We start from the raw sequence: 16,004 nt of genomic DNA on the forward strand, positions 1-16,004 counted from the left end.
CAACAGCCCATCTAGTCCAGCCTCCTTTCTCACCAGGGCTGAGCAGCTGTCTTTGGGCATGGGTAGGTCTAAACCACAGAGCCTAGGGCTTGCTGATCGGAAGGTCAGCGGTTCGAATCCCCACCATGGGGTGAGTTCCCGTTGCTCGGTCCCTGCTCCTGCCAACCTAGCAGTTCGAAAGCACGTCAAAGTTCTAGGGATAGGAGGGAGGAAATTTTCTCTGCACCCACTTTCCCCATGACATGCAGACTTTTTATAAACTTCTACCACGCCTTGGGACACGGGTGGTGCTGTGGGTTAAACCACAGAGCCTAGGACTTGCCGATCAGAAGGTTGGCGGTTCAAATCCCTGCGACGGGATGAGCTCCTGTTGCTCGGTCCCTGCTCCTGCCAACCTAGCAGTTCAAAATCACGTCAAGTGCAAGTAGATAAATAGGTACCGCTCCAGCAGGAAGCCTCTGGTTCGCCAGAAGCGGCTTAGTCCTGCTGGCCACATGACCCGGAAGCTGTACACCGGCTCCCTCGGCCAACAAAGCGAGATGAGCGCCGCAACCCCAGAGTCAGCCACAACTGGACCTAATGGTCAGGGGTCCCTTTACCTTTAACCACGTCTTAATTCTCTTTTCCTCTAAACTAAAACGTCACAGACCTCCCTGGAGATCTGAGGTTTATGCAGATGTGTACAGGGATTGATTTCTTGCTTGTCTGGCATTCTGCAACCTGCAAATAGAAACAGCCCCAAGCGTCCCTCTCCAAATCCCCTTTGGCCCCTGAGAATGGGAGAGAGAGGTGGTGCTCTCCCCAGCAGCACCCTTGGGTGCTCTCTCTGCCCTGCACCTCTGCTTCCCTCGTCTCAGCCCCTGTAGTTGCAAACTCATCCTGCCTCCTCCTTACCTTCAAACACCACGGAGCAATAAGCATCGCTGATATCCGTATCCGGAGTCTGAACGTTCTGTGCGTGGAGGACGAAGACCCGCAACATTTTGGGAGGCCCAGAGGGTTTCCTCCCCCTCCTCGCCTCGGATCTGGCCCGTCCTCTGGGATGTTTGCTTTCCCTACAGTTCAGGCCCGTCTCCCTCCTGCTCTGGAGCTGGCAGAGCAGCTTGGCTCCAGCTCCAGTGACAAACAGATAGAGCTCTTAAAGGGACACCAGCCCTGGCCAGCACCAGAAATGCAACAGATGGAAAGATGGTACAACTCAGACCAAGGAAGAATGGCAGATAAAATTGATGAGCAATGCTGAGATGGTAAAACTTACAGGAAGAATTAGAAACCAGGAAGAGGCTGAGTTTAGTAAAGAATGGGGAGAGTATATAATTTATTCGAAAAACTATGGTGAACAATTACATTCATTGGTAGGACTGACAGAAAACCGGTAGTAAAAATTTGAATTATAATAGAGTTAGGGAAGAGATGCAGAGGGAAAAATCTTTATGAGGATCCGCCAATAAGGAGGGGGAGGGAAGTCAAAGGGGGTTTTTTTGTTTTTATTTGATGGCGTATCTTCTTTCCTTTGTTTATTCTATATCAACTTGAAAATGCAAAAAAAAATAATTAAAAAACAAAAGCAAATGCAACAACCTCCTTTGTAGGGGCGTTGCTCCTGCTCCCTTTTTTAACCCTTTCCTGCACCGTTTTCCAGCTCTGCTGCGATATCCTTTTTAAAATGGGGCAATCAGAACTGCACATAATTCCAGATCACGTTGCAGCATAGATTCATATTGGAGCATTGTTAAACCAGTCACTTATTTCTTTGAAGAAACCTGCTCATTCCCAGGTGTATCATTTGCAGCAGCTTTTCTCATTCGATTTTCTCTCAACCATTCCTCTTCGAGCTGTTCCTTAATTCTGAGATGCTTCTTCCACTGTTTTATCCATTCTCTGCTGAAGGATCTGCAACATTTTGCTCCTCCTCGCCTTGAAATCTTTCAGTTCCAGTTGGTCATTACAAAACATTTTTTAACTATGAGATACAGTGGTGCCCTGCAAGACGAACGCCTTGCAAGACGGAAAACCTGCTAGACGAAAGGGTTTTCCGTTTTGGAGGCGCTTCGCAAAACGAATTTCCCTATGGGCTTGCTTTGCAAGACAAAAATGTCTTGCGAGTTCCTGCGGGTTTTTTCCCCTCCCCCCCCTTTTTCTAAGCCGCTAAGCCGCTTATCAGCTGATCCGCTAAGCTGATAAGCCGCTAAAAGCCGCTAAACCGCTAATCCGCTACGCTGTCAATGGGCTTGCTTTGCAAGACGAAAAAACAGCTATACGAAGAGACTCACAGAACGGATTAATTTCGTCTTGCGAGGCACCACTGTAGTGAGTTCGCTTCTTCCTTCCTCCCTCCCATTACCTTTTCCTTTTGTGTTGTGTCTTAAGATTGCAAGATTGAGGGCATGAACTGTGTTATCATGGACATTTGTAAACCACGCGGGGAGCCTTTTTTAAAGTGGGGGATGAACAGAGAGATAAAATGAATTAAGCAAACCATGAATGACATAATTAAATTCTGGAACTCATTCCCACAGAAAGCAGTGATAGATAGCTCTGAAAACTAACTTTACAGAGTCATGGAGGAGTCAGGTCTATCAGCAGCTGCCATCCCAGAATACCAGTTGCTGGAAACCACAGGAGGAAGGTTTCCCACAGGCATTTATTTGGCCATTGAGAGAACAGGATGCCGGACTACTAGATGGACTGATCCAGCCGCCTCTTCTGATAATCTTACGCCCAATGCTTTTTTTCTTTAAAGATGTTTAGGGGTACTCTCATTTCGACTCAAGAAAATCACCATTTTATAGTTCAAATCAGGAAAAATATAGTAAATTGACAAAAGTACAAAGATTCACAAAATGCTTAGGGGTGTGCGTATCCCTGCCTGCCCCCCCCCCCAGAAAAAAGCACTGCTTACACCTAATGGAAACCTTCATTTTACAAGCCTTTTTCTTCAAGCCTGTATAGGATTTGAAAATTTTTGCTACGCATTTTTATTGTTGCATCACTTCGGGAGCTTTTTATGGGATGCGATTAGTTAAATGATTAAATAATTTAATCGCCAACAGATGCACGGAAAGCTGTACCTTTCCATGTCGCATGGAACATTTTTATATCCCTCTTAAGAATGTAGTCCCTCTGGACTTGCAGGATCAGATCAATACACACAAGGGAAAACAACTGGGCTGTAAAAACTGGACAAAACCTGGATGCTGGCCCCGAAGAAAAGAATCACAGAGCCAGCAAGAGGCTACCTTTATCTGGCATAATCTGGGTTTCTACTCAGGGTTGTTACCTTATTCTCTCAGTCCAACCTGTAATGCAGGGACAGAATAGAAAGGAAACTTGCAGTAGTTGGGTCTAATACCTTCAGTAAACAGCGCAGAGGTGCTGCTAAGTCACTGACTCCCGGCCACAGCTCCTGCAATATACTAAAATGTCACACATTAAAAACTTCCCTGAACAGGGCTGCCTTAAAATGTCTTCTAAAAGTCAGATAGTTGTTTATTTTCTTGACATCTGGTGGGAGGGCGTTCCACAGGGCAGGCGCCACCACCGAGAAGGCCCTCTGCCTGGTTCCCTGTAGCTTTGCTTCTCGCAATGAGGGAACTGCCAGAAGGTCCTCGGTGCTGGACCTGTGTCTGGGCTGAACAATGGGGGTGGAGATGTTCCTTCAGGTATACTGGGACAAGGCTGTTTAGGGCTTCAAAGGTCAGCACCAACAGTTTGAAATATGCTCGGAAACGAACTTGGAGCCAATGCAGATCTCTCAGGACCGGTGTTATATGGTCTCGACTGCCGCTCCCAGCCACCAGTCTGGCTTCTGCATTCTAGATTAGTTGCAGTTTCGAGGTCACCTTCAAAGGTAGCCCCACGCAGAGCGCATTGCAGTAGTCCAAGCGGGAGATAACCAGAGCATTCTCCACTCTGGCGAGACAGTCCGCAGGCAGGGAGGGTCTCAGCCTGAGTACCAGATGGAGCTGGGAGACAGCTGCCCTGGACAAAGAATTGACCTGTGCCTCCATGTACAGCTGTGAGTCCAAAGTGACTCCCAGGCTGCGCATGTTTTAGAGGCATTTTGTGGTGGGGCAGACATAGTGGTACCCGATCCCAGCTACGTTAAAATATCTTGGTTTCTTCAATGACCTTTTCTGTCCCTGGGAACATTTTGAGGTAGATTCTCAATGAGGATGAGGAAGTGATCCACCCGGAGAATAAGGCTGCCCCTACACTTTTAATGTCTATGTGCATTAGGGCAGCCTGTTCCCTTACCTTACCTCCTGCTTTTCAGTCCACCTCCCTGTCAAAAGTCAGTATTCCACACTCGGTTGCTTCAAGCTCCCATTTTTTGTATCTCTGCATACTTTCAACATTTCCCCCCATCCCACCCATCTGCCACTCCCCCCCGATATATGGGAGTTACTGTTCTAGTTATCGAAAGTCAGGCTCTTTTCTCAACAGTGGAAACGGAAACTAAAGACAGGATTCAGAAGCTGCCATGGCTGGAAGATCCTGGCAAAACGATTCCAGATTTTATAAGGTCATGAAACGCAGAGCCATTTTAGAAGAACCCTTTTCAGCTTCTAGACTGGATGTCCCCAAAAGTGGCACTGGGTACTAATAGCAACCAGCCCACATCCCAGGGCAAAAGATCTTATCACGTGTGATGAACAGCACCAAATGTGGTGTTTGTCCCAAGTCTGTATCCCAAAAGATGAAAAACTGGTGGCAATTGTGTAGTTTTGTGTGTAAATAATAGTTTGTATTCATCTGTCCAGGGGAAGTCATGGTATGTCTCAAGGTGACTAGACAAAGGTCACCCACTTTTGCTTCTGGCACTGCCTACTGCTGACAGGTGGCCGTCATACCCACTGAACTGGTCAGAGGGTCCATAAGTGTGTCTCTCTTTTTTTTTTAATGTCTGAGTTTATTGAAGAATGAACTAATGTTGTTTTATGTATGCTCCCTTTTTCCTTTTCTTTCTTTTTCTTTTCAAGATTTAAATGTGCTTACGAGAGGCATATATTTATATCTCTTACTTCTTTCTTCCTTTCTGGAGTTTCTGCTTTTATTCTTTTCTTTTTTGCTCTCTCTACATAAGCGTTTGTATTTTCTTCTTCTTTTGTTTAAGTTTGTGCATTCTGATTTGTGTGCATGTGCAATACAATCAATAAAAAAACAAAAAAAAAATGTGCAAGCTGCCTTAATGTACATGTTAGAAAAAGAGGAGCACGTGACCATGTCTGCAAATCAGACAGGGTGTTCAGAGAATGGCAAACATCCAGCTAAGGAACCTCTAGCTTTTGAATATATATATATATATATATATATATATATATATATATATATATTGGGGGGTGGGGTAAGGGAAGCAAATATGTGGCTGGGGAAACCCAGCCAGTTGGGCAGGGTATAATAATAATAATAATAAGAATTATTATTATTATTATTATTATTATTATTATTATTATTATTATTATTTGCTCAGGACAAAGAAACAGCACAATCCCAAGCCAGTCTACTCAGATGTAAGTCCCACTGAGTTCAGTGTATGCTAGATCACTGTGGGAGGCTCTCTGCCTCTGAATACAGTGGTGCCCCGCAAGACGGAAAACCCGCTAGACGAAAGGGTTTTCCGTTTTGGAGGCGCTTCGCAAAACGAATTCCCCTATGGGCTTCCTTCGCAAGACGAAAGCCCATAGGGAAATCTCCGGGACAGCGGGGAAGCGCAGCGCGTCTTCCCCACTGTACTCGGACCTCCTCCGAAGGCTGGCGGCGGGGCAGAGAGACCTCCTCCCACCGCCAGCCTTGGGATGGCTGCTCCGAAGGCTGGCGGTGGGGCGGAGAGACCTCCTCCCACCGCCAGCCTTGGGATGGCTGCTCCAAAGGCTGGCAGTGGGGCGGAGAGACCTCCTCCCGCCGCCAGCCTTGGGATGGCTGTCCTGAAGACTTGTGGTGCGAGGAGGGTTTTCCTTCCCACCGCCAACTTTCAGAATGCTGTTCTGAATGTTGGCGTGGTGAGGAAAAACCCTCCTCCCACCGCAAGCCCCGGGAACAGAGGAGAAGCGCTGCGCGCCTTCCCCTCTGTTCCCGTACCTGTCCTGAAGGCTTGCGGTGGGGAGAAAAGCCCTTCTCCGCACCGCCAGCCTGGCAAGCGGTCTCCATAGGAACGCATTAATTGATTTTCAATGCATTCCTATGGGAAACCGTGCTTCGCAAGACGAAAAACTTGCAAGAAGAAAAAACTTGCGGAACGAATTAATTTCGTCTTGTGAGGCACCACTGTACTAGTTGCTGGGAACTGCAGATGAGCCGAGTACTGCTGTGTTCAGATCCTGTTTGCTGGCTTCCCACAGTCATCAGGGGTCACCCTAAGAGGAGGATGCTGAACTCAATGGGCCACCGGCTTGATCCAACAGGCTGCTCTCAACTCGCAGCTAAGGGAGTACAGAACTGCAGCACAAACTTATCTTTCGACTACTGGAATTCCGAGCTTTCTGGTGAAACAAAAAAAATATGTATTTTTTTGCGGGGTGTGTGTGATTTTTATTACCAGGATGGCACAAAGACTAAATTAGAATTACACATATAGTGTTCTGGTAAGAAAGTTGCATTCTCTAAATAAAAGCATTTGCAACTTGGCAACACATTATGGGTTTCTCTCATCCCCTTTCAGAATACTCAGCAATAGTCAAATACAGCAAAACTGAATCAATTAAATGTCTTACTATCTACCACAAATAATTAAAACCACCTAGGAATTCCTCAAGGTGCTCAGTCTTAATTCAGACATTTGCAAATTAAATTCATATTCTTCCTGAACATTACCCATGTGTTTTTATAGACTGTACATTTTTCAAAATTAAAGAATGAGAAAGAACTCTTGAGTTAGGGAAATTTCCTTCTGAGATCCGGCTTTCTTTCGGGAGAGGCAACACAGCATTTATGCAGCTTTGTCTTCCATTCAGACACTGGAAACATGACGCTAAAGAAAACCATGGAGGCGGTGAGTCTGTTCTTTGTCATATCCTGTCTCTATACTCAGCAAGCAGCTCCTGTCACCAAACATGTGCTGGTCTTTAAGGTGATACAAGGCTGTTTTTGTTGCAACAGACTAAAACTGTTACTACATTAACCCTGAGCAACAGTGATTCTCTACATCTTCTGGATTCAGACAGGAGACATCTGTCAGCGACACAAAATCTGGCTTTTCAACACACCAGAACAGGCAGCGTTGAGCTGATAAAAAACAAACGCCGTGTACATCTGTGCCGGCAGCACAGTAGGAACATTTATTCGGACCCATCCAGTATCACTGCAAACAGCAACCCAGAGCCACCGCACTATTCAGATCAGTCCACCTATACTGAATAAACTATATACAACATGTATACCACATGGAAATCTTCAAAGGAACAAAAGGAAACATGAACACGATACACAGAACTGACTGGACCCTAAGTGAAGTTTGGGGAGGCTCTTCCTGTCTTCGTATCACCTCGAGCTCTGCTCCTCGGCTTCCCCGTCACCCTCCTTTTTCTTTTCCTCCGCTGTACTCTTGATCATGAATTTCTGCAGAGAAACACAGAAAAAAACTCTTTTGCAGCGACTGAGAGCTTCCTCAGGTTTTTGAGGGGGGTGCTTTTATCGTTGAATTTAATGCCGTTGCTCAGGCGACATTCCACTCCCCTGGTTGCTGGCTTTGCGGGTGTTTATTTAGGAGAGGGGCAAAGCCCCGAGGGTGGGGGTGGGCAGCCTGCCAAACGCTAGCCTGGCTCTAGAAAGTTCAAAATGATGTCTGCACTGGCTCTGGACCCATGCACAGAGAAGACTGGCCAGTATGATAGGACACTAGCCTTGGGAATCTGGGCGTTAGGAGACTGGGTAGCAAGTGGGCAAGACCCCCAAATCAGATTTATTATTTATTCAACATACCTACATACCACTTTTCTTCCAAAGCAGGGCTCAAAGCTGCTTGCAACATTAAAAAGTAAACTTGTTGGAAACAAGAGTTAAAATGCATTTAAAACTGGCATTAAAGTATACTTTAAAAGGTAAAAGGTAAAGGGACCCCTGACCATTAGGTCTAGTCGTGGCCAACTCTGGGGTTGCAGCGCTCATCTCGCTTTACTGGCCAAGGGAGCCGGCATGCCGCTTCCGGGTCATGTGGCCAGCATGACTAAGCCGCTTCTGGCGAACCAGAGCAGCGCACGGAAACGCTGTTTACCTTCCCACTGGAGCGGTACCTATTTATCTACTTGCACTTTGCTTTCAAACTGCTAGGTGGGCAGGAGCAGGGACCAAGCAACGGGAGCTCACCCCGTCGCGGGGATTCGAACCGCCGACCTTCCGACCTGCAAGTCCTAGGCTCTGTGGTTTAACCCACAGTGCCACCCGCATCCCTAAAGTATAGTTTGCCCCGAGATTAATGAGCCCCTCATAGTGCACTGCTGCTAGGGTCAGTTGCACTTGTTTATATGCATGTGTGCATATGTACAGAGAATCTGGAGATAATGACCACATATAAGTAAGATTGACCTCCTGGGACAGAAACATGGCATGTTTTTTGCATAAGCCTGGGACATCTCACTTGGTAGAGCATAACTCTTTTCCCAACTCAGGGCTGTGGGTTCGAGCCCCACGCTGGGAAAAGATTCCTGCATTGCGGGGGGTTGGACTAGATGACCCTTGTGGTCCCTTCCAACTTCACAATTATATGATTTACAAAGGCCCCCAGTGCCTTCCTAGTGCCTGAGACGTCACACTCCAGGAGAAATGGACTTCCATTTTTCAATAAAAACATTTCATTCACCAGAAGGAAGCACAAAAGATAACAAGTAAGTACTACCTCCATATTTTCCTGGTGAAGCTGAGATTGGCAATGGGTTTTCATAGATGCTTCATCCACACAGAAACAGGAACAGATCTGACAGAAAAAGCCAGCTTTTGGAACAAGGAAATCCAAATCTTAAAAAAGAAAGGACACACACATTAACAAGTGCAAATCCAAGTCATCCTTTTATTTTGCCGAGATAGGGCAAGAGGAAAAATGACACAAAAGGCCACAACAGCCAGAAGACTCCCTTTACAAATGCAAAAGTTATCTATTTCCTTTTGTGACAATGATTCAGAAAGCACTGAGGCTTAAGACAGTTTTCATAACTACTATACCTATAAACCATAATTTCAGATGACCTAGCATTGCCATGTAATTATAATACTTAGCTTATATATGCTACGTTATCTCTGTATGTGGCTTAAGCGGTTTATACTGTTTTTTGTATTAACGTTGCTTTGTTAATTATGCTATTTAGGTCTGGTTATTTATGCTACTTCGGCTGTTTAAGCTTTTTAAAATCGATTTATGCTAGTTCTGATGTATTAGAGAGATATAGGGGCACTTCAGGCACTTCAGGAGATGGCTAGGCTCTGTATTCATGACAGGTATTTAGGAAGTAGTTGGATAAATTGCTAATTTTATCACAGGTAACAAACTGTAAGATTCATGTCACTGTTAATATTGTCATGCAAAACACAGAAAGAAGTCCTCAGGTCACTTCCACAGGATACCACACGTGGATGAAGGACCACACATCTTATACTAGAGCAAAACCAAGACAAAAAAACCCCTACTTCATTTGCTTAAACAGCAACACCAACTCCCAACTCTGCTACATCCCAAATGTGGGGACAGATCAAAAGATTCACCACAAATTACCGCTGAATTAGTAAATAGTTAAATAGGAAGCAGGTGATAAGAAGTTTGAAGTGCTTTTTATTTTAGAACGTAACACGATCTTACCTTTCAACTGGCTTGGAGCCTTGCATTTCTCTGAAGAATCTGTTTTTCTCCGTTTAGACTCTGGTTCCTCGCATTCTGAGTCAGTTAAATCTATAAAAGACACATTTTAATTAGCGTACATTTCCCCCCCCCCAGGAGATGCAGTATAGTAACAACGCCATGTTCACATATAAAAATAAACTATGGAGAAGCATGAATAAGAAACTGTGCTGGTACACAGAAGGAATATAGGAGCTGCTTTGCTCCCCCCCTGCTCCTAGGAGCTAAACCATGATTATGTGAAACCCTAGGAAAACCTACCGTATTTTTCGCACCATAGGACGCACCGGACAATAGGACGCACCTTGTTTTAGAGGGGGGAGAACAAGAAAAAAAATTCTCCCCCTCTCTGCCCAGCGCCCCTTCAGCGAAGCGGCAGGAGGCGCTGCGCAGAGAGGGGGAGAATTTCCCCCCTCTTGTTTTCCCGCTCTAAAACAAGGTGCCGTTCAGGCGGCTACCTTGGAAGCCTGGAGAGCGAGAGGGGGCGGTGTGCACCGACCCCTCTCGCTCTCCAGGCTTCAAGTTCCTTTCGACCTGCTCTTTGGGGTTGGTGGGGGGAAGCCCACCACCAGCCCCAAAGAGCAGGTCAGGGAGCAGCGGAAAGGCGCAGCGGAGAGGCTGCTGCCATAGTCACGCGTCACCTCTCCAGCTGGGAGAGGGTTGCGGGGCTATGGCTTCTTTAGCCCCTCACGCGCTCTCCCAGCTGGAGAGGTGGCGCGCGGCTAAAGAGGATCCTGCCATAGCCGCGCGTCACCTCTCCAGCCGGGAGAGGGTCGCGGGGCTATGGCTCCTGCAGGGCTCCCCACGCTGTGGATGTCTGCCCGGCGCGAGGGGCGCTCTGTTTCAGGGCGCCATTCGCGCCGGGCGGCAGGCTGCTATCCGCAGCGAGGGGAGCCCTGAGGTGAACTCCGGCAGGGCTCCCCACGCTGCGGATGTCTGCCCGGCGCGAGGGGCGCTCTGCTTCAGGGCACCCCTCGCGCTGGGCGGCAGGCTGCTATCCGCAGCGTGGGGAGCCCTGTGGGGAACTCCCGCAGGGCTGCCTAGGCTGCGGGTGTGTTCCTGAAGCGCCAGGCGCTTTGATTTCAGCACGCCCGGTGCTCCGGGAAGCAGGCTGCTATCCTCTATAGAGGCTCCTTCCATAGCCGCGCGTCACTTCTCCAGCCAGGAGAGGGTAGCGGGGCTATGGCGTCTTCGCTCCATAGGACGCACACACATTTCCCCTTCCTTTTTTAAGAGGAAAAAGTGCGTCCTATAGAGCGAAAAATACGGTAGGTTTGTCTCCCCAGGTTTGCGCAAAACACTAAGCAAAGCTTTCACTTTGTAGGGAAATGCAGCAGCAGGAGAGGAGGAGGCAAAACAGCTTTGTTTCTCGCTCCACGCACCAGCATGCCTACAGAGTCAAGCTAAGCCAGAATCTGGTTTCAATGTTACATGCAAACCAGACCACTGTACCTGTAATAATAATAATAGTTATAATAATAATAATTTATTATTTATACCTCCACCCATCCAGCTGGGTTTCCCAAGCCACTGTGGGCGGCTCCCAACAGATTAAAAACAGAATAAAATATCAAACATTAAATACTTCCCAAAACAGGGCTGCCTTCAGCAATCAAGTCTTCAGTGTCAGGACACCCCTATTTGACACTGACTCAGTGGTGGGTGTTACTGAAAATGCCCTTTCCCCTCACAGTCACTGGCTATGCCACACCAGGTGAGGATGCTCAGAGAAGGGTCTCCAATGATGCCTACGTGGCTTGGCTCGTTAGATTTTTTTGTCTGCCTGCTTCACCTGAACCCCTTCATAACCTCAACCTAATCCTAGCTCTAATCTCTCTCTTTAAATTTTCGATCCACTGGGGCTCGCATTTAGCTTCGCTTTCAAAACTGCAGACCGCTTTCCACGACGCATGGGGATCAGAGGGCAGTTTCCAACATACTACAAACACACAGGAATCATCTGAAGCTGCCCCCCCCCAAACCTGGCCCTCCAGATGTTTTGGGACTACAGTTCCCATCATCCCTGACCACTGGTCCTGTTAGCTAGGGATGATGGGAGTTGTAGTCCCAAAACATCTGGAGGGCCGAGTTTGGGGGTGCCTGATCTGAAGTATGCAGCAGGGCTGAGGATACAGCATTTCTTTCAGCCTTAACAACAATCACTAAAACCAAGTAAGAGGCATTCACTAATTTATTCCAAATGCCTGGTAGAACATTGTCTTTACTTGCTGGTGGAAACCCATCAGAGTTACTGCCCTCCATGCCTCCAGAGGAAGAGAGCTCTACAGTCTGGGGGCGGGGGCGGGGCAGGGAGCAGGATGACAAGAGAATGTTCTCTCTTGCGTCACCACGCAGCTGACTGAGCTCGCTGGTGGAATGATGAGATAAGAACCCCTTGCTGACCACAGGATCCAAGATGGTTGATACAGTCCCATGCAATGGAAGGCTTCACAAGTTAATACGGAGAACTTATCTGGATCTGGTAGCATATAGCCAGCCTCTGCGGATCCCACATAATAGGGGTTGTGTGAGCATGTACAGACGCAGTTGTTAGCAACTTTGCAGCAGCTTCTTACATGAGCTCTATTCCTCAAGGACAGGCCAGCACACTACCAGGGCGAGGCTATCCCAACTGAAGCATAGCTGCAGCAATAGGCTCTTGTGGAGTGAGGTCTAGGAAAGTCAAGGAGCATTGGTTTTCCCACCTCCATTGTGCCTCCCTACTCCTGAGCAATAAAACGGGGAATCCTGATAAATTCCTGGCCCTAGGTGAAATGTGAAAGAGCTTAGCAAACACAAGCAGAGAAGCACTGGCGGGTTCCTTTTGCCAGTATCTCTTAAAGCAACCCATTAGACAGCTGGTTTTGAACTGGGAGCTTTGCCGCCTGCTCACTGCATCTGAAGCAGTAATTTCCTCTCCACTTGCAAATACAGATACTCAAAATTGGCTTGCACTGACTGCAATACCATTACGACAAATAGCAGCAGTGATGAGGATAACGATGTTGCAGTGCTTACAATTTTATAAGGCTAGTCAGTATTACTGTTCCCATATTGTGGCTGGGAGGATGAAGGCGAAGGGTGTGGCTTACCAAAGGCCCCTTAGTGAGTTCATGGTAGATTCAAAAATGTGAGCCATGGCCTTTCTGAGTCATAGCTCCGTCTCTTAGCCACACAGATGCACCATGCCTGAGGTGCTGAACGGTTTGGAGAGACTACCTGATAGAAACAACTGCAAGCATCTGTTGGGCTGTTCTGTCAGCTTTCACCTAACTCAAACCAAGAACATAAAAACTACAAAAACTGCTTTCTGGCTCCTACCTTTTTCAGGCTTCTCAGACGGTTGTGAAGACGTCACCTCACTGCAGCTCTCCTCCTTTAAATCTGCACTGGGAACCTGGTCTTGAGGTTCAGATTTTGTGTCCGGTTCTGCTGTGGCCGTGGCCTGACTCTCCGCCATAGAAACACTCACGCCTGAGGAAGGCATCTGCACATTTTCTCCTGCTTTCTCCTCACTGGCAGCGGACGCAGAGCTTTCTTCAACTTCCGTATCAGCTTCTCTACCAACAGCACCCTCTCCAAGACTATCCGGCTCTAGTTCAGCATAAATGTCAGACAGCTCAGTTACTCTTCCTCAGATCTTGAGGAACTAACAACAGTTTGAGTTGCATTATTGGTAAGGACTAATGATCATTGCCAAACATAAGCAGTTTAAGAGCTTCATTCATGCAAAGCTGTGATCTTCAAAATGCAGGCTTCCCTTCTTTTCGTTTTAACAAACATTTCTCAAAATTCTGCATCCAGACAACCAAACCCATTCAGAGAATCGTACAAGAGAATCATGCAAAGTACGTTTCCGGACAAAAGCCTTGTGGGCCCGCAGGCTGGATGTCCCCCATCCCAGCACTAACATGCCTAAAACCTTTGTCACACTATGAGTGTACAAGGCAACTTCAGGGACTATAAATGGGACATAGAGACTAAGGCATGCAGGGCCCAAGCTGCAAGGAATTTCATGGGTCCTGCCTGGAACTCCAAATCTGCCTAGTGTGGACCTCTTGGTAATATGTTTCTAATAGGCCATCTCTCTCAGGAGAGCCTATGTTCAGTGGCACCTAGAGACTCTTAAAGGAGTTTGCATGAGCTCAGATCAGTGGAAAGAGAAACAACAGAGTTCCTTTCTTGCAAGACGCCTAACTGCGAGGTACATCACGCAGGAACTCGTCTTTGCATGAGCCTCCAGTGTGGCCAGTGTGTCGGACTCTGAGCTAGAGGAGGGTTCAAATCCCCATGAAGCTCTTTAGGGGAGCTTGGGCCAGTCAAGTCTCTCAGCCTGAAGCTACCTCACAGGGTCAAAATGGGGAGAGAAGCAACTTGCCTGCCCTCTTGAGCTCCTGGAAGGAAAAGCAGGAGAGACATGCAAGACTCAAGTAAATAAATCTCACCAGGTGGTTGCTGGTCCTCCCTCATACTGCTCTCGCTATCTGGCATTTCTGCTTGGTTCAATATTGGTTCTGCAAGTAGAAGGTTGCATATATAATTCTGACACTTTTGCTCAGGTGGCTTTCACCTCTTCCATGGGGTTGAGCCCTGTTAAGACATAACTCCATTCCTACCTGCCACTGGCTGCTCACACCCTGTGTCAGCTTCAGGCGTCCGGCTTCTTTCTTCATCTCTTCCTTCATCCTTTTCTGTGTCTATTAAGGCAGCTGGCCTGTCAACTGTGGCGGCCACAGAAATGCAGGTCTCCTCTTCAGGCTCCTCTGCCTGAGCCTCAGTTCCTTCAAGTTGTTCCTTTGAGGCCTGCTCTCTCTTCTTGGCCAGAGATTCACCTGGAGTTTCAGCTTCTTCTGGCTTGGCCACATCCTCTTCTGGTTCAGCTACTGCCATGACAACCTCTCCTCCCGATATACTTTCAGCAACTGACTCTTTCACTTCTGCGGGGGGAGGAGAGTCACTTTTCCGTTCTTCCTCATCCTCGCTTCCAACCTCGTCTACAGTAACAAAGTTAAGATCTTCTTTCAAGCAATTGAAGTCCGCCAGGAAGTCTTCGTCATCTTCCGCCACTTCATCCAAAGTCACCAGATGCTGATCATCGATGTCCTCGTGGATCTCATCCACGGTAACTAGAGTGCTGGGATCTTCTGGGATCTGAGAAGAAAGGAAATCTCCAGGATCCTCTCCAGGATCCTCAACAACCTGCTTCTCACCCTCCCTGGATTTTATGGCGTCGTCAACCTTGAAATGTGACAGCTCACTTAGCGGCATCTCTTCCACTTCTCCAATTTCATCCACGGTGACTAAGGGCTCTGCTTTAAGGTCCGACTCATTATCCCCTAAAGCGAACGCATCCTTAGGGTCTTCTTGCTCTGATATCTCATCTAAAGTAACAAGTGACTGTGGATCTTTGATCACTTCATCAATCAACTCCTCCTCATCGTTCACTTCATCCACCGTGACCAAAGTCTGGGAATCTGGCACGGCTTCCAAGTTCAGAAGCTCAGCCTGCAACATTCCACCTTCATCTTCTCCAATCTCATCCAGAGTAACAAAGGAAAGCTCATTCTCATCAACGTGCGCAGAGCTCTTGCCCTTCCTTTTCTTGGAACTCGGCTCAGAAGGAAGGCTTTTCTTGGTGTGATCCTTCCTTTTGCCCCGTACGGGGTTTCTCCTGGGCTGAGTGGGAGAGTCCACTTCCTCTAGAACTTCATCCATGGTCACAAACTCATCCAAGTTAAATGGAGAAAGCTCTTCTTCCTACAAAAGAAAAACAAAGCTCAGCTTTAGAGAGCAAGAGAAATCAGCAGAGGTATGGTGACAATGATGCCCAGCAAGGGCAGTTCAAAACCAAAGAGGTGAACATAGAAACAGAAATTTACCATGGCCATACAAACACAGGATTTGTGTCTTTAACCACTGTTTATAGAAGCTGCTATCTGGAGGGGCTTTGCCCTAAAATGGGGGTGTAAGTAAAGGCTTTTGAGCTTAGCATGACTAAAGAACATAGACCAGGTATTTTGCGGTTTATATATTGCAATTTTGTTGTGAACCGCCCTGAGATCTATGGATGAAGGGATGCATACAAATTTTATAAACAAACAAACAAACCAAACCAAACCAAACCAAAAACCAAACCAAACCCTAGATCAAGGCAAAGGCCCCTCCAGTCCAGATTCCT

The 16,004-nt window shown here is 47.2% G+C and overlaps 2 protein-coding genes and 1 long non-coding RNA gene across 9 annotated transcripts in view; 1 reads left to right on the top strand and 2 right to left on the bottom strand.

Annotated features, from left to right (window-relative positions):
* The window catches only part of DYSF (dysferlin), a 195,657-nt gene extending 194,527 nt beyond the window's left edge, over nt 1–1,130 (bottom strand). For all 3 annotated transcript variants that reach the window (XM_079990669.1, XM_079990666.1, XM_079990664.1), the window contains exon 1: nt 895–1,130. In XM_079990669.1, the coding sequence (XP_079846795.1) occupies nt 895–982 (88 nt within the window). In that variant the 5' untranslated portion in view covers nt 983–1,130. The remainder of the gene's footprint in view (nt 1–894) is intronic.
* An 83-nt stretch (nt 1,131–1,213) lies between these two features.
* On the top strand, nt 1,214–2,851 carry LOC307224455. The gene is made up of 2 exons (XR_013842540.1): nt 1,214–1,978; nt 2,316–2,851. It is a non-coding gene; the product is annotated as an uncharacterized lncRNA (long non-coding RNA).
* A 4,395-nt stretch (nt 2,852–7,246) lies between these two features.
* Nucleotides 7,247–16,004, bottom strand: part of ZNF638 (zinc finger protein 638) — an 80,348-nt gene continuing 71,590 nt past the window's right edge. For 4 of the 5 annotated variants that reach the window (XM_079990659.1, XM_079990662.1, XM_079990661.1 and 1 more), the window contains 6 exons: nt 14,443–15,583; nt 14,272–14,340; nt 13,148–13,420; nt 9,788–9,877; nt 8,834–8,952; nt 7,247–7,557 (listed from right to left, as the gene is read on the bottom strand). In XM_079990659.1, coding sequence (XP_079846785.1) covers nt 7,480–7,557; nt 8,834–8,952; nt 9,788–9,877; nt 13,148–13,420; nt 14,272–14,340; nt 14,443–15,583 — 1,770 coding nt within the window. In that variant the 3' untranslated portion in view covers nt 7,247–7,479. The remainder of the gene's footprint in view (nt 7,558–8,833; nt 8,953–9,787; nt 9,878–13,147; nt 13,421–14,271; nt 14,341–14,442; nt 15,584–16,004) is intronic. The other variant, XM_079990660.1, reaches the window with a different exon arrangement.

This window comes from Podarcis cretensis (assembly GCF_951804945.1).
Source record: "Podarcis cretensis genome assembly, chromosome: 9".
Classification (NCBI taxonomy): Eukaryota; Metazoa; Chordata; class Lepidosauria; order Squamata; family Lacertidae; genus Podarcis; species Podarcis cretensis.